The sequence below is a fragment of the Beta vulgaris genome, chromosome 5 (assembly GCF_026745355.1).
Source record: "Beta vulgaris subsp. vulgaris cultivar EL10 chromosome 5, EL10.2, whole genome shotgun sequence".
NCBI classification, from domain to species: domain Eukaryota; kingdom Viridiplantae; phylum Streptophyta; class Magnoliopsida; order Caryophyllales; family Amaranthaceae; genus Beta; species Beta vulgaris.
Window position 1 is genome coordinate 52,282,126 of NC_079206.1, and position 22,556 is coordinate 52,304,681.

The window sequence follows — 22,556 nt, forward strand, 5'->3', positions numbered from 1 at the left end:
TCGAAAAAAATTCAAGCACGCATCGCGTGCAAAAAATTCTAGTTTTAAATAACACAAGAGTAGATCATAAAAAAAAGGGTAATGTTATATGTAGCCCTAAGGGCTACATATACGCATTAAATACATTACTGTAAATGGAAACAGTTTAAGAATTCAAGACACATTTTCACATCAATTGAGGTAATAAATGCTTGATTCAATATTTTATTTCTATTTTAAGCACCTTATACATAGCCCTTAAGGTTATGTATATCATTTTCCTAAAAAAAAAAACTTTTTTTTATAAAAGTTGTCCTGGCACCGCACGTACTTAACAGAGTTAACAGAACGGGCCAAGGCACGTTCCGTCCCGTCCCGTCCCGTCCCGTGCACAGATTGTCAGTGACTCAGTAGAACTGTAGAAGGTCTCCGCTCGGAGGGTTTATGGTGTAGTCCGCATAAAGGGTTTTTAACAATTGCTTTCTTTCAAGTGAATTCCAACTCTCCACTTAGTTTCAACAGACCTCAGTACTGTACAACATTGTAGCAAAAAAAAAAAAAAAATGGAGGAGCGATTGAAGTGGGTTGTGTTAGTAGGCGCTGGTGCTTTTATAGGCTCTCTCTCTACTCTCACTCTTCTCAAGCTTCTTAACAGGTTTTCTTTCATTCTTTTACAATTTTTCTACTTTTTTCTTATTCTAATTCATCATTCATGTCAATCTTACTGGTGTGATTATAACTGCTTCTTGTAAATCCATTAATAAAAAAAAACACTGGTTCTTGTGAATTATATGAGTGCTGGAGTAATATGTAGTGGTCCATGTTATAAGCCATTTTAACCAAAATATACTAATATGTATTATAATTTGATTCATGATTTTATGACAATTGAACATATATATTCTCACTTTTGGTTGCCAAACTTGAGCATCTCTATGAAATCTTTGGTTTTCGTCTTCGGAAATCACCTAGTGATATGTAGTGACAACTTTTCGAATGCGCAGATGATGTTTAAGCATGGTGCGGAGTGTGATTTAAGCAGTGTTTCTGAGTTCTGACTTTAGTAGGAATGCAGAATACCCATAACATTCTTAGGGGTCTTGTCAACTTTTGCACCTGAGTTCTGTAGGTTGTTCAATTGTGCACCTTGAAAACAGTCTTGTCTGTGGTTGAATATTGTTTTTCGTAGTTCTCTCGAGAATTAGGAATGTAAGGGGCGTATCTAGGGGGTGGCCTACCCAGGCCTCGGCCCACCCCATGATCCAAAAGAATTTTAAGTAACCTATCTGGGATAGTAATGCAAATAGGTATGGTGGAGTAGGTGGTTTTTAGAGAAATTAATCAATAAGTTCGGCCCATCCTATATAGAAATCCTAGATCCGCCAGAATGTTGAAATTCATTGTTAAACTGTAGGATACCGAGAAGGGCTTTGATATTACTTTGATAAAATGCTTTTGTGGTTCTATTTCTGAAATGAAATTTATGAATTAGTTGAGAAGACACACCAGAGTTTGGAGGACTAGTTAGTTGTACTTATAGCTAATAATGCTAAACTGCGTGCCGGTCATGCTGAAAATCAGTCAAAAGAACAACCATTAAGAGTTTGAGAAGCAATAATTGAAATGTAGGTTAATTAGAAGAATTCATACCAAAGAGTTATTTGAGCAGCCCTTGTCTTGGAAAGTTTTATCATACCAAAACATGTACAAATCCTGATAACTAGCCATAAGAAGCAGCCATTGAAGGATCTTTGCGTCTTGTCTTTCTCAAAAATACCAGTGTAATGAAATTTGGAAAGGCTTCATACCGTAGCTGCACACCAGCTCACTATTTGCTATTACCCTCAAAGGTTTTACCCAGAATCAATAGCTGTTATTTGCACTACTAATAATAACTTGCAATATTTGTTATCCCATCTCTACTTGAAATGCACAATAGGAAAGATAGATTTACTAGCTTTGTTTCTGCAGATTTTATATGCTATTGACTTCATATGCAAACTGTTTTTGAAGTGAAATGTTTCCACCCTCCGTGGACAGTCACACTCCAAGTAAAGTTTTGACATCTGGATAAGAATCTGAATGTGAAGTGGTTTTTCTTTAATAAGTGCTCATAAATAAGTATACTTGAAAAATCATCTGATGGATCCAGGAAACCTTTGATTAAGGAAATTAAGGTGCATAAAGTCTTGTGTCCCTAACTTTTATGAGAACATATGATGCTAGTCATGTAAGTTCCTTTCTGTATAAGACGGGAATTAATCTGAGACTGCATGGTCACTGGCCAAGAAGTTCCAAGCTGCTCTATCATATGTCTAGTTAAGATCAAAGTGGAATACAACATCCATATTTACGCACTACCTTGTGTTGTCTCCTTCCTTTCTATTGAGGCTAAGTCATAAATATATCCACCTTATATTCTTATCTTCCAAGGAGGAATACCGAATAGCCTTTCTGAAATCACTATAATGAGAATGCTATAAACTCCTATAAACACATCGATAATAGATATTTCCAAGATTAGAGTACGTTGTTGATAAATGCCCAAAACTTTACGCTAAACAGATATCAAACATCAGCTCTATCAAAAGCTTTACTAAAGGTTACTAATTCCTATGTGTCAGCTTTTTGAAAATTCTAATCATCTTCAGTGAATAACAGCCCTGGAAATCACCACTTATTTTCACAGATCTCTACTCCACCGATTTCTTTATAATTCATCCTTTTTAATTTTGTTCAAAGACACCAGAACTTTTATTTATCATTAAAATTTTGTTTGCAGATAAAAGACTTTTCATTTATTGCATTTGGTATGTAAAACTGATCACTAATTTTTCAGTGGTCTTCCAAAGTGACAATTAATATTGAATTTGTATATTGAAGAAATCAAAGATGGACTAATAATTTGGTTAAGTGAATAGCTAATAAGGAATGAACATAGTATTTATTTGGTACTTGTTGGATAAATCTCCACATCAGTATCTTGGTGAATGGTGAACCTCCAAAGTCGTTGAACTTTTTTTGTCTGATTTAAATGTATTTGACTTTGCTTCCCCTTTTATTTTTATTCTTTTTGGTTATATACTCTCTTCTGCGGTTGGTGACTTTCCGAGAATGATATGGATGAAATTTAGGTTATTCAATGGTAAACTTAATTTTTTGCAGAAGTGTACAAGCTAAAGGCTGCACTCCACAGACGGAAAGATTTGATGGTAAGTGTGTTATATTTTGCAGCTACTTCAAGATCTTGTGTTAATTGCCCCACTTGCAAGTTGCAACACATATGCACCTGTGATTTTCATCTGTCGCCGTGCCGCTCCCAGATCTATATTGTATGGCTACACATTTTGTTTAAAGAAAGTTTTATGGATAGATGATCAGTTGTATGAAATGGAGAAAGATGGTTAAACAACCTTGATCCTGTTTATAGGCTGCTGCTAATGTTCTTAAATGCTAATTTATCTGCTCATATAGAGCATGGGTATGGGTTTATGGAATTTTAGTAATATGAATAAGAATTAATATGAGTACAGTAACTTGAAAATATGGAACTTTGTAAGGCAATAGTGAAGTTAGGAATTGTACTAAACCTATCAAAGGCAGCCGATTCAATGTTGGTATTATACTTCTCTTAATTGCTTGGAAACCTGACGAATAGTGGTTCACTAATAGCGTTTTATGGCCTGTGCAATGGACGTGCTTTTATAATGTTTTATGACCTGATGATATGTTGGCCTTTATAATGTTCATTACTTAAAGTAGTTACATAATTCGTTTAATGTATGGACAATTTCTTTTCTAGTTGGCATGTAGGAAAAGAAATTTACCACAAAAGATCCTGGAGACTGAAGAGGAGAGTGCTATGACGTTAGTGATAATTTGGTCATTCGAGCTTGCTATTCTTTGATGGTAGTTACCATTTTAAACGTGATCTGTAATGTCCTATCTTGACCTATGATCTTCATTCTTCCGAAGCATAACATGTTGTCTCAGCTAGTGTTCTTAGTCATGCTATTATGTCCAGCTGTTTGATTCATAATGTAATGGGTTTGGGTAACTGAAGGTTTATTGCTGTAAACAGACAAACAATTAATCCTAGAAACAGACCTGCATAGGCTGGACAGTCAAGGAGCCCCAGATCTTTCACAAGATGAGATAGTCTCTGAGCAACTAACTAGGTACTTTGACTTCTCTAAAACAATGGTTGCTAGGTTTGAATCTTGCTCTAATATTCAACTGCATGGAACTGCTCTAGTTTCTCTCTGTGCTCAGACTTCTTTTGGTGATTCAGTGTCTAATGACTAGTGATCTGTTATGAGCTATAATACAAAAATTATTCATAGTCATTTATGTATTTATCTATTATAGGTGAAGTTATCCCTTTCTTTGATTGATGGATTAACATGGGGGTTATGGCTGAAGATGATACTTTCTTTGGTTAAATTTCATTACAACAACACTAGCCCCGAGATTTGAATGAAAGCCTTTAATTGACCACATAGGGGTTCCCCCTCTTATATTGCAACAAGAATTTTCCCTCATTTACAGGCATTTATTGCGGCTTGGAAATTCAGAAGATGGGTATTGGACAAATTGAATGCCATCTGAATAGTTTTTGTTTTAATTGTGTGTGAGCGTGTATAAGAGAGAGCGAAAGACTTCTTGAAAAATCTTGCTGTTTTATATTCAGAAGACATTGTATGCAATGGCTGAGACCCTGAACCTGCTTCATGTCTTCCTATTAACAATATTTTCAATCAATTTCTGCATAGATACTTAGTCCTTACTGAGGCAAACATTCATATTTCTTTGGCGGATAATAACCTTATCAACTTAACTGTTTCACTTTTACGCAATAGGAACCTATGGTTCGTGTGCACATAAATTCATCTGCACTCTTTCCTTCCTTTTTTCCACATCATTCAGGAACATTCAGTTCTTTGGTCTAGATAGCCAGCAGAAAGTGACTGGATCTTTCGTAGTGGTGATTGGTCTTGGAGGCGTTGGGAGTCATGCTGCAGCTTTGCTTTTGAGATCTGGAGTCGGGAGGCTACTGCTCGTGGATTTTGACCAGGTTTGACATTATATGCTGCTTTATCTACCTTCTAGTTTCCTGTGTTCTGTGTAATTAGAGTGTAAACCTCCAACCTAGGATCAATATCACCATCACTTGGTTCTTCACTTTTATAAGCTTAAGTCATGAAGTTGTAGCATAATATATCATTGTGTAGGGACAAAAAACTTATTATTGCTAAATGCTAATTCAGATAGAGGTCTAAATTCATAGTCCCAACAATCGTGATCAAGATAGGAATAGTATGTCCATCTACTTGCAGCTTTGCCTTTTCCGGCTCGGCGCTGTTCCTCAAAATTTTGCAAGCCTTTTGTCATTTCTGCTATGTGTGTGTCTGTTCACATAATATCGAGAATGAAATGGAGTGATGGACAGTACATGATCTTTTGGTCCCAAGATATGCTGCAAAGTGAACACCCTGGTGAAGCATCGAATACTCCAGTGCACAAATTAGTGCAAAGGGCATATGGAAGAGAGAGAGGGAGGGAGGGAAATATTGTTCTTTGAAAAAACGCACTAGAAGAGAGAAAAGTCGAGTGATAAAGCTCCCTTGTCATGAAACTTTAAGCTCTTTTATGCTATTGTATAGTTGGACACTTGGGAGTGTATTGTTGCACCCACTATTGCGGACGTCCCTCGTCGTTTCTTGTTTATATGCGTAGATTATTCTTGGTCACATGTGCATAAGAATTTATTTTTTCTAGCTGCTCTTTTAAATGGGTAAGGCCTCCTTGCTATTTCCATTAATATGCTCTCTATTCTTTATTCCAAAAAAATCAAAAAGAAGAAAATGCTGCTATTAAAAACCTGTGCCATTTCTTTTGGGGTAAGTCTAAAATACAGAGATTGGAATTCATTTTTGCATAAATGGCTACTAAAGCTCTATTCTTTGCATGGTTTTGCAAGGTTTCACTTTCATCACTCAACAGACATGCCGTTGCAACACGGGAAGATGTTGGTATGTCGAAAGCTCTATGCCTTAAGAAGCACTTCTTGAGAATTTTTCCTGAGTGTCAGGTTGATGCACAAGTGCTATTGTACGACTCATCGACAGAAGAAAAGATTCTGTCGGGCAACCCAGATTTCGTTTTGGATTGCATTGACAATATTGATACAAAGGTAAATTTCCAGTTGCCACATTACCAACAAAATGAGTAGAACACTGACGTTTCATGCTAGACAGCTATGTTGTCATATATTGCTCTGTACAAATAGACTAGTAAGGCAATTAAGACAGAAGAAAGAGTATATAAATGATGAGGACGAGCTGCCCTCAATCAGCAGCAATTATGATAAACTCCAATTCTTCAGAATCTACAAAACTGAGAAGCAATTAGTTGTCTATCCACACTATCTCTCAAGCAATCTATATATGCCCTTGAGGAAGCTGTAAAAAATAATTTATCACAAGGCAGGTTGCATTGGTAATGTTCCCCGAAATGGTATTATCATTCCTGTTGCCATAAAATTTACATGCCACATATTTTTCTCCTTGACTTGCTCTGATCCCCACTAAGCACATTAATATGGAGCCTCCTAGAGATAAATGGATCATATAACAACAAAAAGAGACATGCAAGCAAATTTTACTAATCGCATGATAGATCATATAAATCTCCAGGAGGTAGCTGACCTTGGCTTTAATTTCTGGAGCATGTTATCTTTATTAATATTTTCCAAAGCTAGTGGCCGTGCAAAAGCTATTATTATAACGATGTTTGGTTGGGAGTAGTATCTGATGGTAAGGGTAATAAATTGTATGTAATTTTGTAAGAAGAGCCCCATGTCAATTCAATGGTAATGCTTGTTTACCCTAAATATCTCTTTTTTTTTCATAGAATTCCATTATCGTGCATAGCCACTTAAAGGGGGTATAGACTGTCAAGTATGATGAAAATTTGAAGGAAAACTCATGTTTGAGGATGGAGTTCCATTACCATGTACATTCCCTCAAGACTTTGTTTACAAAAATACGTATAGATTCATTAGAATACCACCATCTTTATATCGCTTACCAAACAGGGTGTGAATGGAACCTTAGCCTTCCAAATGAAACTGCCAACAAGGAAGCGCGGGTGGGTATCTTGATGGGAGGTTAAGCATACATAAAGTGTAAGTTAATTCACTTTTTGTAATTTTCTTTTACGGTTAAGTTTAAGAACTTGGTTGGATAGTTGTACTAGTTGTTATTATAGCTAGTTGATTCACATTACAGTGAGCCTGACATTTTTGGCAAATTCAGGGGTGAAAGTATGACATGGAAACTTGGACTCTTGTAGTGTTTAATAGATGTCTTTTTTCATTGATGGCAATGCAGGGGCATCCTTGTGTTACTGACTGGTTTTTTCTTCAGCTTATGTTTTTCTTGTTTTTGGCTTTCAGCAAGTTGTTATTCATGAATGAATTTGATATTAACTTTTATCCAATACAATTGTTTTACAGCATCAAATATCAGAATTTAAGTTTCGTGTTTTATGTGGTTGCATTGTGCCCTCGTCTTATTGCTTAACATATCAATGTTGTAGGTAGCATTGCTTGCTGCATGTGTGCGTAGGGGATTGAAAGTTCTATCTGCAACAGGAGCAGGAGCTAGAGCTGATCCAACTCGAATCCGTGTGGCTGATTTGAGAGAATCAATAAATGACCCCCTTTCCCGAGCAGTAATGCTTTATCTTCATCTTTTCATTCTGTACTTTGTTGTTTTAATGAAATAACATGCCTATATGATATGTATGGTGAATTACTAGAGTAAATTAGAGAAGATTATATATCTTCCCTGGTTCATTTCTAGCATAGATTGGATAGTTGGTGCCAAGTAACATTAGTGCATCTTTTTAGATAAAAACAGTATTAAGTTTACACAGCAGTACAGTATCCGGAGTTTTCCATAGCTGTGTTTTTTTTTTTTCTTGCTTTGAATTCTCTTGTTAATACATATCAATGGGAAATCTAAATGATACTCTGGCCAGATCTTTGGCATATACGGTGCTATGGCTGTCTCCATAACTCTACATGCTCTCTATAACTTGTATCTAAATTGCATTCCATCAATTTTATCCATCAGGTCCGGCACCGGTTGAAGAGAGACCATGGCATAGAAGGTGGAATCCCTGTGGTTTTCTCCTTGGAGAAACCCAAAGTGAAGCTGCTTCCATTTAAGGGTCTGAGTGGACAAGAGGAAAATCCTTCTGATTACCAAGTGAGAATTATTAGCTCAAGTTCTTATTTATGTACATTCTGACCTGCACATTGTGAAGTGCACCTGCACATTGTGAAGTGCACCTGCACATTGTTATGATATCCAAGGCATGAACCAAGCCTTATCACATCATCAACAAGGATCACTACCATCCAATTGCATATGAATTCCAACCTAGAGATTATTGATTATGGTTTTCCCTCTTAACATTTGAGAGAGAGGCAAAAGAGAGAGAAGGGGAAAGGGAGTGTGGAAGCACCTGTTTGTGAGGGTCAGACAAGAAACATGGAGAACATAAGTCGGAAGATTATGATGAGCATGGGATAGCGCACAGGTTTTCCATATTCTATGGTTCAAAGGGGAAAAACAGAAAGGAAAACAACTACAACAGTGGACCCGAATATAAACGTGTTCATGGTCATCTATGCTTGATTTTCTCCGACTCCTTTAAGGGTTGTTTTTACTTTCTTGGATGATAATTTTGGTCTCTTCTCCTCTCTTAATGTGGTAATTTAGAGTTGGTCGGATCATTGCCTAGTCATGAAGATAATAAGGTTTTAGTAGAACTTGTTACTCCCTCTGTATTCTTTTATCTTTCTCACTTGGAATCTCGACACTATTTACATTTAGAGAGAATCTTCTAAAATTTTCTTAATTTTTAAGACAAAAATATGGTCATGTGGCGTCTTGTTTAATTCGTTTCAATGAGTACTTTATCAATATTCAATCATTATAATTTTTACTAATATGAAATTAAAGATATTTAAGGTCAAAGAAGTGTATTGGCAAACACGTACAAGTAAGTGAGAAGATAAAAGAATACAAAGGGAGTACTTAAGTACTTATCAATGATTCTACACTTGCTCAATCCATCAATAAGGTGAAGGTGGTTTACTTATATTGAAAATAAAACACACTTTGTAGGAAATCCTGGGGAAGCACTATTTTTTTCCAAGGTAATCTTGGGCCTGGCTAATATCCAGTGTCTTACCTTGAGCGGTTATTTTAGTTCTTTTTCTATAAATATTGGTAGCTAATGTTCTTATTGCTAATGTTCAGACCTTTAACTCTTTCCATCAGGTTGTACCAGGGTTTAGGGTCCGTATTATACCTGTTCTAGGATCTGTGCCTGCAATTTTTGGGCAGATTATGGCTTCATATGTTGTTACCAAGCTAGCGGGACTGCAAGTTGAAACTGAGCCGATAGTTAATTTTGATATGGATCACTATCAAGTTCTCCATCAACGACTGATTGAGCATGAAGAACTAGTTTATGGCACTGCTAGCGAAGTACAGGTATGATGATTTTGCTAAGAAACTCTAGTTGTCAATGTCTCCTGCCTCCTGCTCTTCCAATTCTAAAAAAGAGATTAGAAACAAGGAGTATTGTTGAGTAAAGATTTTAGTTTCAGTAAGAAAAGAGGTGGCATAATGCTGAGATATTCGCAAGTTTTACTGTTTTAGTGTATTGGTGTCCCATAATTTTAGGAATTTGCCAAAAAATTAGCTAGGTGATTAGTCGAAGTTGAGTTTTGTTACGAAAGGATGCATGTTGCTATATTTCTTTTCATGTGCTAAGCTGGTGGAATTTCCTAATGTATTTCCCTCCGTCCCCTTTTGTTTCCACCATTTTCCTTTTACATGATGTCCCCAAAAGATAGCCCCATACTAAAAATGATCATGGGGGACCACTAATTTACTCTCACATTTCCTTTATTTGGCCCCACCATATGTTTTCCTTCATCAACTTCACCCAACCAGGAATTAAAAAAGTAATTACAACTCAATGGGGCAAACAAATAGAAACTAAGGTAGTAGGATTGGCAAAGTTATTTGTGCCTTGCAGTACAGGTGATTTTGTTGAAACTTCAGTTGTCTTTGTCTTGGCATCAGGAAGCCACAATTTACAGGAGAACTTTGAAGGGAGATTGTGAGTTGAGGTTATGTTGCTAATGATTTTCCAACCTTTTCTGTTCATGAAGTTTGGTTGTGAATTACGGCTATGCTTTTTTATTTAAAGATCTACTGAACTTACTGGGTCTAATCTGAACTAATCAAGATCTATTGGTATCCTGAAATTGAGCTCGGTTAGCCCCTATCTGAACTAATGGTAACTAATCAGATAATGAGATTGAAGAGAACATTTGAGTGTTAAAGTTTTAAGTGTATTTGTAATTAGTAATTTTGTCAAGGCTAGCAGATTGTCTTTCGATCATGTAGTGTGGAAGGTCCTTAAAAGATTGTGTCATCAAGGACCTTAAGTTTCTAAAAGTCTTGGTTTCAGAACCTGACCTTTTAGAGTTTTGGTTTTGAGATGAAGATCTATCATTTTTCTTCAAGTAGGATGTAATGTGGCATACGCAACAACGTACGAATACACTATTAGCAAATAAAACTATTATTTGGAAGTTTTTATAACACTAATGTTGCAAATAATTTAACACTTTTTATTGTTCTGATCATTTTTCAAGAAATGCCTTTTACACGTTTCCAAGTTACTGATCTCCTTTGTCTAAGCTATACAAATGCCCTTAATCAACCACCATTCACTTTGGAATTGACCCATTGAGATGTGGTACTCATCACCACCTTTGAATGAAAAAATGGTCCAAGTAGGCTACTTTTTTTTTAAGGTGCTAATTATCATGAAAAAAGTGCAAGTAATTTGCACAAAGATTCTTCTGTAAAGTAGTAGCTTAGGAAAGGTGTTGTATAACTAGTAGCTGGTATTAAGATTTCCTTATTGTCTTACAAATTCAGCCTTAAATTTATTTTTTCGGTTGCGATTTAGTAATGTAGTTCGGACCCAAAGGAGGGGAAGTGTAGATACTTCAACTTGGTAGGTTGAGCTTTGATTCCTCAAGCTTGGGTATATGAAGTAGGAAGCACAGTGCTCCCTCATCCATCACTCGTCTTAGCCTTTAGTGATTTTTCTTTTTCTAATAATATACTTTATTGACTGTCTTGTTTGTTTTATTAAGGTAGATGTTGAAGAAGTGAGATATGTTGTAAAAGAGTTGTGGCGTGGACGAAGTGCTAAAGATGATTCGGTTAGAGATGTGGGACGTGCAATGTGGCGGTCGGTTAATGAGTTAATGCTCGTAAGGTACTTGTCTCGCTTATGTCATCGAGTTGATGCTCTAGCAATCTAAAGACGTTACATAACAATTCGAACCTGTTACAGTTTCTTTGTCTCCTGTTGAGTTGTTTCTTACTTATTCATTATGCGCTATGCCAGTATATGCTTCATATGCTGGCAGGTTATGAAAGCAATTGATGGAATACTAAATATGTTCTTCAAGAAGGCAGAAAAGACTTCTTTTTTCATTTCTTTAGTTAGTTTTTAATAGAGATAAGGCTAAAAAGACTCGATAACAGCTTGAATAGATTTTTAAAGTAAAAGAGATTTTTTTTTGCAGAAAAATAAGAAATCTTAAAGAGGGAAGGTCTTGTTCGACAAACTTGGCAGTTGGTTGTGCTGTAGTGTTGGCAATTTTTGCCCATGGCTAGTGGTTGAATGTTATTTAGCTATTAATGTTCTGTTTAGTCTGTTCCGGTCAAAAATTCGGTAAAATTAGTTGTTGGGAGTGGACAGCTAATATATGTAAGATAACATGAATGAACAAGAACAACCTGTTGAATCATAGGACTGGACCATAAGACGAAGTGTTTATTTTGGGAGTATGAATTATGTCACGCACTCACGCTACTTCTAACCACACAAGAGCTCGTTGTAGTAGCTTCCCAAAAACACTACCCTAAACTGCTAAGTGCTAACATCTAGCCAAAATTTTACCTAGGGAAGTGCTTATAAAGTTTTAGTTGCTACCTATTATAAAAGCTTTTTTTTTCCAATACGCCCTGAGTAGACAGTAAGCCGGCACTCAAATCTAGGGGTGATAATAGCTTTGCTGCCTTGCAGACTAATCAAGCTTGGCTCTAAATTTTCATGAGGCAAATGGAGCTAAGTCGAGTAATGAGACTTTTAAATAGGCTCCTAATATTTTTTACCATGTCAATTTTACGTATTATTAATTCTAACCTGTGACTAATATTAATGTTTTTACGTAATGCTTATACGGATCTGCATATTTAAGCAAATTATAGTAATAGGAACGTTATAACCTAAAAGAGTTTTCGCTTGGTTAGAAAATTTTAAACTCGCGTCATGTTTAGAGCTAAGCTGAAGAAATTTTGAGCTCGAAAAAGCTTGGGATGCGGCTTGAGCTTGGATTGTAAGTGTTATGACCAAGTAACCCCCAAATTTGAGGGCTGAGTTGGGTTTAGTTCATTATCAAGCCTTAAAAATATCTACACATTTGGCAGTGAAATTCACCCCAGCCTCACAATGAACTAGTCACCCCATATATTCGTAAAAGTTGCCCTAAAGGTAATCAAAAGTAGTCCTTTAAATAAGTGATAGAGTATTCTTCTTATTTAAACCGTATATATTTCTCCCCAAGATACATCTTAATATTCACACTGGATGTACCATAGAACACCTCTTTTATCGAAATATGCATCCGAGACTTTGATTTTTATTTGTACTCCCTTTGTTTCATAAATCATAATATATGGCACCCGTTTCTTCCGAGGTTGAACTCTCACCGTTTCTTTATCTCAATATATATTGATAAACATTATAATAACTATTAGATAGATTCTTTATTTAAGAATGCTTTAACAAAATATTTTTAAACAATTATTAGCAATATACTTTCAAGCAAAATAACTGTCATAGTTTCGCCTCAAAATGAGTCCTCTATATCATGATACAGAGCGAGTAATTGATGAATCAATGTTTTCGTTAAGCTTCCTATGCACCTAATATTTTATTATATGAATACTTGGATAGATAAAAGAACATCTTTCTCAGGACTTGATCAATATTTTATTTGCACTACTTATACGGAAAATGTCTTTGTCACTTCTAATCTGAGATATGTGAGGCTACATGGGGATTTCCATGGATGACAGCATGAGGCATAATATATGTGAAATGGTAGCTCATTGGCTAAAATAAATGTTTGCACTAAAATGGGAAAGATGAATATTCAGAAACAGGGATTATTGCAAGTGATATGTAAAACATGAATACAAGAGATGTTCCTTCGACTGTTTCATTGTTACTAGTGCTGATCTTCATCAACAATGCATGACACGCCCTTGTTCTTGTCAATATAGGTGGAATCACACAAAGCCTGCATCTGTTTCTAACTTGATTCTTTTGAAGTTTGACGAGGTATACTCTAGACAAGCATCATTTATTTCTAGTTATTTTACAGCATGGTTTAACTAAAATGTCCAACTTAAAATACTCCTCAAGAAATTATATCATGGCACACAATTCTACATATTATTTTTAGATAGAATTCTTCGTCTGAATATATGCTATGACTGCAGCATGCTTCAGTATTTTGGTGCAACTGTACTTTCTCTTTGTTATTGTAGAGAGTTTTGCTCTGTGCCAATTTCCTTTTGAACAACGTTCTTCCCGGTTTTGTAAATCATCGGCAAATTCAAAATCTCAAAGGAAAGCCAGCCTTGGATGGTTATTCCAAATCACAACATAATCTAGATCTCATGTTAGAAGCAAATGGAGCAATACCATTTCATATCTGTTATATTATGGAACACGAAGGGCTTTGTGAGGTTGCTGCATATTTGTGGTATAGGTTATTGAAACTGGATACTCTTAGAAATGAACTCGATATGTTGTACTGAATTGTTCGAAATTTAGCTCAGTTCAGTTCAATTTAGCTAGTTTTCCTCACAATTGAGTCAGTCCAAAAGAACAGGGCCTTAATGTAACTGCTGAAGCTGACTCTGGACTTTCCATCCCAGTTTCACCATCATAATCATCTATTTTTCATATTAACCTTCCATCTCCCCCCCTCCCTCCCAGACGAACAACCTTGTTTCCTGATTTACAAGTCTATTATTACAGTTTGTCTATTTTGCAGGTGGATGAACATGAATCAATGACACTCGATGATATTAAAGAAAAGGAACCAGAGTTTTTCCAACGAGTGTCTAATGTTCTTAAGCGAGCTATTTTAGACTTCAGCTTGTAACTCGAGTTGTCTTCCCGAGTTCCCTCACTCTTTGTTTCGCAATGCGAAGAATATGTGCGAAATAGAGGCAGCTCGACAAATTCTTGGGCGGCTACTTATGCAAAGAAAAACAAAATATTCGGGAAATTCATCTGTCGGCTATTTGCAGGCTCATATCTAGTCCTAAAGTTTTTTACAGAAATGGCCAAAGTTATGAAAGTCTAGAGGTAGTCAAGGCTAAAGGGCTGTGCACCCCTCAATTGAAAGGTGTATGAGACCACTATCTATGCAGAAACTGTCCCGTCAGCGTGATGGCTTTTTTCATTATAAGGTGCTTGCTAGCCGGAATTTTAGAGAGAGAACGACCGGGAGCTGTATACAACATTGAGATATTATTTTGGCTGTTTCCAAGTTTATTTCTCTTCTCTTGTAAGAAGTTTTCAGATAATTTGATGTTTATCATGATATTCTTTTTTTGGTTAAGTTCTCGTTAGAACTCAGAAAGCTAAGGTAGATCATCCTGTGAGAACTTCTCATGAAAGCACTCTCATGCTTCCGCTCCGGGTACATTCCATCATTTTCTTGGGTCCTTTTGCTTTATTTTTCGCTTAACAGGGTCATGCACCTCTTCGGAAAAAACTAGTGTCGAACAATCGATACCTTTGGCTATTGTATGATTTACGTTTCTGTACTCTATAAAAAGCCTAAGTGGTATTTGGTTCATGTTTTACTAGTTTTTCTCCCAAGCTAAGTTTGCATATGGCAGTACGGTGTTAGTACCTCTGTTTCATAATACATGTAACATTTCTTATTTAGAGCTAAAAGTTTTAAATACTAATTTATATTGGAAAAGAAGTCTAATGGACTTGAGGAACCCAATAAGGAAAAGGAGTCATATTGATGATAAAAGTTTTAATTTGTTTATCGTATTCATCATCAATTTTTTGAATCCAATCTCCTTTTCCTAAGCCCAAAAAGAGAAGCCTTTATAAATATCCTAACACCCAATTATTTTACCCCACACAAGAATTATTTTCTCTCTCCTCATACCCAATCTCACGGCATTCCTCTCTTTTCCTCTCTCTTAGGTTTTCTCTCTCTTTCTCTCTTTCAAGTTCTTTCTTTCTTCTTCATCAAGTAACGTTTCTTCTTCAACAAGAAACATCACAAGCCTTCCAAAAACACCGTGAGTTGCGTCGTTGTGCTGCTGCCGTGGTCCTTCACTTCCGACGCCTTCTTGTTCTTCTTCTTGTTGGTTGTTTTCTTTTCTTCTTCCTCAAGATTTCATTAAAGACTATGTTTTTATGCTTTCTTTTAATGTTAATCATAATTATTGGGTTCAATTTACTGTTTTAATAAATAATCTTGATTCATATATATATATATATATATATATATATTATATATATATATATATATATATATATATAATATTATATATATATATATATATATATATAATATTATGAGAATAAAAATTCAGATTTGTTTATTATGGTTAGATTGAAGTTTTAATCATTAAAGCATGGAGTTTTAGGATTCTAATTATTAGAAAACCATAGTAGCATGTTAGATACTATAAGATTGATTAAGATTATGATTTTAAACATGTTTATATATGTTTAAAGAAGGTTTCATGATTTTTAAAGTTGCTGGAATTTCAGAAAGGATTTTATTTATGGAGTTTTAAGAATTTTAATTACTAGTATGGTAGTACTATGCTAGGAATTAAAAGTAATTGAAGTTTTTATATTAAAATCAACTTTTGAATATATTTAAAGGGGATTTTAAATATTTTAGAGTTGTTGTATTTAGGGTTGGCAATGATGCGAGTCGAGCTCGAGTTTGACTAAACTCGACTCGAACTCGAAAACTCATACTCAAACTCGACTCGACTCGAAAACTCGCGAGTTTCAAATTGTCAAGCTCGAACTCGAACTCGAAACCTAAACTCGAACTCAAGCTCGTTTCAAGCTCGAACTCGAACTCGTTTCAAGCTCGAACTCGTTTCAAGCTCGAACTCGAACCCGTTTCAAGCTCAACCTCGAACTCGTTTCAAGCTCGAACTCGAACTCGTTTCAAGCTCGAACTCGAACCCGTTTCAAGCGTTTTGGTCATATGATATAGTTCTATTTTTTATAGAAGAAATTCTTTACTTTGCCTTTTGGTCATTCTATACACTTTTTTTTTCATTTTTTTTAAAAAGAAAAGTACAAGTATTTTTATAGAAAAAATATAAAGTTAAAAATTTCTTAAAAAATTAAAAGTATATATATAAAAAAATTTATCGAGTATCTCACGAATTTCTCGAGTCGAGTATTGAGTTGCTCGACTCGACTCGTTAACCTGTCGAGTCGAGTTCGAGCTCGAGTCGAGCTTTGATCGAGCCGAGTTCGAGTAGCTCGCGAGCTGTCTCAACTCATTGCCAGCCCTAGTTGTATTTTTATTTAAGAGTATTGATTTTAGTTTATATTGATTTCTAGGCGGAGAATACTCTGTAGGAGACTTTTAAGGAGTTAAAAGTGGCCTACCGACTACTTTACACAAGGTACATACATACTTGTATGCTATGTGATTAAATTTCATGATTTAAGGAGAAAGAAATTTTACTATCATGTATAGGAACTTATTATGTTCACATATGATTTTTAGTATTTGATTGTTACATGTTTTATGCCTGTGTGCAAGCATGTGATTGGAGATTCAGTATGAATACTAGATTGTATGTTTGTATGGAATATTTGATGTAAGCATGAAAAGGGAGTTTTTATTTATTAATTCGTATGAGGAATGAATATATGTTATATAAATTGAATCATGTTATTCATGTATTCCCTGTCAAGTCTTATTTTCATTATCTTATGAGGACTGAGGGCCTTATTTGGTAAGTTTGATAAGTTATGCTTTTTTTAAGGTAAGATTATTGTTGGCTAGGTTCAACAAAATAAGAAGATTGAGATTAAAAAAGAAAGAAGTCTTGGATTGTAAGTTGTAATCACTTATTTAATCCTAAGATAAAAGAAGTTCAGTTTGAAGGATTGCTTTGTATTATGTGTTGCTTGTATGTGTGTCATAACAAGTAATAACTTTTAAAGAACGTAAACTGTAACAAGGATAGTTATAGACTTTATACTGGTGCACGTCTAGAGTTGGACATTAGGAGTTGGAGTATATGGTGAGCGAGCCATGGCTTTTTACAGGAGATGGATTGATCACCATTCCTTTTTCAATTAGCAAAAGTTCCTCGATATCGCAGGTCAATCTGAAATTTGTTGTAGGGCCTAGTAGCACCCGTGTTACGTTTTCGTAGGTGAATGCATTAGTAGATAAGACAACTCAGTTCCAATAACTATTCCATTAAAGTAATGAAAAGATGTTTAGAGTTTAGTTCAGTAAAGTTGTCTGTAGAATGTTATATGATTATATTATTATTTATCCCTGCATATTATTTATTAGTATGTAGTACTCAGCTTTGCTGATTACGTGCTTTGTTTGTGATTGTGATCATGGCTTTGCCTTATTGATCATGTGATGACCCATTTTGGTGAGCAGATTCAGTATAGCATTAACATTACAGGTTCGCAGAAGTGCATCATTGGGAATCTGGAATGGAGAGAATGTGTAACTAGTATATTTTACGTTCAGCATTAATAAGAACATATTTTATTAAGTTGGTTTGAGTAGACTCATTTAGATTGTTTAAGTTCTAAATACTTCTTTATTTATAATAAAGTTTAAAGTTTAGTTATTTGTTTTCCGCTGCAAAATTATGAATAAGTCGATACGTTATCACACGGGCGATAATACTTGGGTAATTCTCTACTTTTATACTATAAAGGTATTTCTGAAAAGGGAGAATTGTCGGGGCATTACACTAACAGTACCATGCAAATGTATTAAATTGAGTTGCAAACATATAGAACGTAAAATAAGCATGCAATAATAGGAAAAGGACTGCCTTGCATTAGATAGTGGAAATTGGAGTACATGAGTCCTAACAAAAAAATGTGATTAGCATACATTGAAGGAAAATAAGAAGTAGTAAAAACTGAAATTCTAAAAACATGGGAGCTAACAACCTCCAAAGTAACCCAAAAAGGAGGAGATTAATTAACATAAAATACTAAGTAGATGGGGAGACCCAGCTCCCTCGAATTCGTTGCGCTTGCGTCGTTTGCCATCACCATCGGTAGTGGATGAGGGTATGAGGGTGGTGGTGAAGTGACTGTCATGTTGGCGTCGAAAATGACTTCGGGATTGTGGTGGATGACACCTAGGGCATTGAGAAAGTCCTCATCCAGATTGTCATTTGCGTCCTCTAGGAGGGGAGAGCCATGAGTTGAGAGTGGTGGGGGGAGTAAAGGTCGGTTAAGTTGTATTCCATCTTCGGTGTTGATTTGGTCCGCTAGGGAGGTGAAGGCATCGGTGGTGGGAACCGAGTCGGCAAAATGAGGGGAAGATGGGGGGTTGAAAATGATCTCATTGTAGTTGAGGTTAGTGTTGACAGCCGTGGCGGAGGGGGGAGAGTGATGAGTAAACTGTTTACTCTTGAACGGAGTTCGGTAAGCAAAGTGAGGGCAACTACGATGCTGGGATTTGACAAAAAAAACCAGTCGCTGTTTTCAGTTTGGGAGGGGGGAACCGGGCTTAGATTACTAGCTTCCAACTTAGCAACTACAAGTTCGAGGTAAGGAGCGGGCTTGTTGGGGTAGAAGGCCAAAGTATGATCATGATTGCCACACAACGGACAAACTTCGTGGACACCTTCGTAAGACAAGAAATATTATGACGATTCGTAGTCGGATGTCATGGTGATTGAGTGAGGAACCGGTTTAGTGATGTTAATATTCAGACAAACTCGCGCAAACAGCGCCTTATCATCATTTTGGAGGGTAAAGCGATCTAATTTAATTAAATGACCAATTTTATTTTCTTTTGGCAATTCAAAGATGTTATTGAAAACCAAAAAAAAATGGTAGAGAGTCAAAGATACAATCCCCAAATACACAGCAACAAGCTGGTAGAGGAGGGGAAGCAAACAAAAACAAACATCAAATAACTAACAAATGTCTATCCTCCTCTTTACATCTAGCAGTCACTCTAAAAATGATAGAAATGATATCTTTGCAAACTCTATCAGGGGGCAGAAGAGTGCTGCTAAAGATCTTTTGATTTCTCTGGTGCCAAAGCATATAAACTGCCTCAGTGAAAAGCATAACATATACTCTAGCTCTTCTTGTTGTGCTATGAGCCTTTCTACAAGCTGTTTGCAATTCCATAGTGAAGCCTTGCCCTTTTCTGTGAGTATTAATAACTCTAAGGAGATGACTCCACACTGCACTAGTGTATTGACAATCAAAGAACAAATGTTCAATTGCTTCATTTTCAACATCACATAACTTACACACAGGGCTGCATTGAACATTCCATTTCAGAAGTCTATCAGTTGTTGCTAACCTTTGCTTAGCTGCAAGACAAAGAATAAAAATACTTCGAGGGGAAGCTTTATTGTCCTTTATCAGCCTTCTCCAAGGAACTCTATCATAAAATGTTTTCATTCTAAGATAAGCTTTATGGATGCTGAAACATCCATTCACTAGCAGTGATCGCCACCCACCATAAGTCTGCACTTGCTCTCTAGCTGCCAGCACTTTCTTAAGAATCCAGGAAGAATTGTTGCTTATAGCAACTGTTTCTGGAGTTTGCCTTTTTATGTAATATGTGTTGCACCCATAATTTCTCCCTTTTAAAAGATATGGCCCAAAGAAGCTTCATGAGAGCTGCATGATTCCAAATCTGCATATCAATCAAATTCCACCCTCCTTCACTTTTGTTTTTAAACAGATTCTCCCAAGCTACTGGAGCTTTTTTAGAAGGACCAACTGCACCAGTCCAAAGAAATCTCCTGCAAACCCCTTCAACTGCCTTAATGAGCTTCTTTGAGAGGGGAAAGATATGACCCCAATAATTCTGCATACTACTTAGAATAGATCTAATTAGTTGCAATCTCCCAGCATAGGACAACATGTTAGCTATCCATCCTTGAGCTCTTTCAGTTATCTTCTCCACTAAAGGTTTACACTAGTTATAGTTGCGTTTTTTTTAGGCTAATGGAACCCCCAGATACTTGAAGGGGAGTTACCCAAGAGGCATATGAATGAGGTCAGCTAAAACTATCTTATCATCATCTGAAACTCCAGCCAAGTAAATACTACTTTTTTCTACACTTGCTTCAAGCCCTGAAGCTGTAGAGAACTTATGAAAAGCATCCATAATCTTAGTTATGGAACTATGATCTGCTCTTGCAAATAATAGCGGATCATCTGCAAACATCATGTGAGTGAGTTTTATCTTTTCACACTTAGGGTGAAAATTAAAATCAGGTATCTGATGGAGCTCTTCAAGGCATCTACTTAGATATTCCATGCTAAGGGCAAACAAGAAAGGAGAGAGTGGATCCCCTTGTCTCACCCCCCCTCTTAGCTTGAAAAGGCATGGCATGCATTCCATTCAACATAATAGAATAGCTTACACTTCTCACACAAGCCATAGTCCATTTGATATATTGGTCAGGAAATCCTAATTCATAGAGCATTTGTTCAAGGAAGCACCATTCCACAGAGTCATATGCCTTCTTAATGTCTACCTTGATTAGACATCTAGGAGACATATGCTTCCTATTGTAACCCTTGATTAACTCTGTTGCAAGAAGGATGTTGTCAGCAATATGTCTACCTGGAATAAAGCCTGACTGAGTTGGGTTCATCACTTCATTAATCACTTTGCTCATTCTTTGTGTTAAAATCATAGACACAATTTTATACACAACTGTGCAGCAAGCTATTGGCCTATAATCCTTAGCATGAGTGACATTAGTCTTCTTAGGTATCAGAGTAACCACTGTAGTGTTTACTGGCCAGTGAAGAAATGATCTTTGGAAAAATTCTTGCACTGCTAAGTACATATTTTCTTTAATAAGGTGCCAGCACCTCTTAAAGAACAAGGAGTTGAAACCATCGATTCCATGTGCCTTCCCATCATCTATACTGAATAAGGCTGCATCAATCTCTTCAGTGGTAACCCTTGTTGTAAGGGCATCACAAGCTTGTCTACTTAGCTGCTTGCCTCTTCTCATGAGCTGAATATCTATGCCAGGTATTTCATTACTACTTTTACCCAGAAGGCCTTTAAAGAATCCTACAACTTCCCCCTGAATTTCTTCTGCCTTTGTTAAGGTTTCACCTTGATCATTTTGAATCTGAGCAATCTTGTTCTTAGCTTTCCTTGCTTTCATTGCAGCAAAGAAAAACTTAGAATTAGAGTCTCCCTGAGTGAGCCAATCAATTCGAGACTTTTGCCTTGGGATACTCTCTTCAATCTGGGACCAATACCTAAGCTTCTCTTCACAATCCTTCTCTTCTTGTTGTAAGTTAGAGTTAGAATTGATGTCAGTCAGAGCTTGAACATTAGCTAATTTCTTTCTCAACTCCTCAATTTTGCAATAAGCTTGAGATTGAGGTTTATGAAGTTGCTTCAGAGCATGCTTAACTTTTTTCAGTTTAAGCCAGATACTCTTCATCTTATACTCTGCATTCACACTATTCCAAGCATCCATAACAATAGTTTCAAAGTTTTCATGTTCACACAAGATGTTTAAAAATTTAAAAGGTCTTCCTTCTTGAATACTTTGAGTGTTCATGTTAAAAACTAATGGACTATGATCTGACACTCCACTAACTCTATAATGAACCATAACATCAGTATATTTATCAAGCCACTTAGAGTTTACTAAGGCTTTATCAATTCTGCTAGCTATTCTTGCTTGCTGTTCCCCTCTGTTACTCCAAGAGTAATAAACCCCTGCATTTGGAGCTTCCATTATTCTAGCTTCATTCATGAAGTTTTCAAAATCCATAGTCTCTGCAGCACTAATTTGATTTCCATTCACTCTATCACTAGAATGCAAAACAGCATTAATATCCCCTATAATCATCCCTGAGTTGTTAATGTCTTCAAGGACTTCCAGCAGGCCCTTACATAAGTCTTTCCTATCACCTATAGTGTGTAATCCATACACCACTATAAGATGAAAGTCAATTGTGCCTTCAAAGTTAGAAACCTTACAAGCCATTAGTTGTTCTGCTTGTTTAAGGATCTGAACTTTAATTTCCCCAGGCTTCCAACCAATCCATATCCTTCCCCTAGGAGAGAAAGAATAATTACAACACCAAGTCCACTCAGCACCAAACTG

General features: G+C 36.1%; 1 protein-coding gene across 1 annotated transcript; it reads left to right on the forward strand.

Moving 5' to 3' along the window:
• The first annotated feature begins 378 nt into the window (after nucleotides 1–378).
• Nucleotides 379–15,028, forward strand: LOC104908357 (tRNA threonylcarbamoyladenosine dehydratase). Its single transcript, XM_010697468.4, has 11 exons — nucleotides 379–634; nucleotides 3,145–3,191; nucleotides 4,061–4,157; nucleotides 4,906–5,053; nucleotides 5,960–6,172; nucleotides 7,579–7,713; nucleotides 8,118–8,252; nucleotides 9,333–9,548; nucleotides 11,234–11,358; nucleotides 13,437–13,494; nucleotides 14,216–15,028. The coding sequence occupies exons 1-11, from the start codon at nucleotides 543–545 to the stop codon at nucleotides 14,324–14,326; spliced, it is 1,377 nt and encodes a 458-aa protein (XP_010695770.2). The 5' UTR covers nucleotides 379–542; the 3' UTR covers nucleotides 14,327–15,028.
• The last annotated feature ends 7,528 nt before the right edge of the window (nucleotides 15,029–22,556 follow it).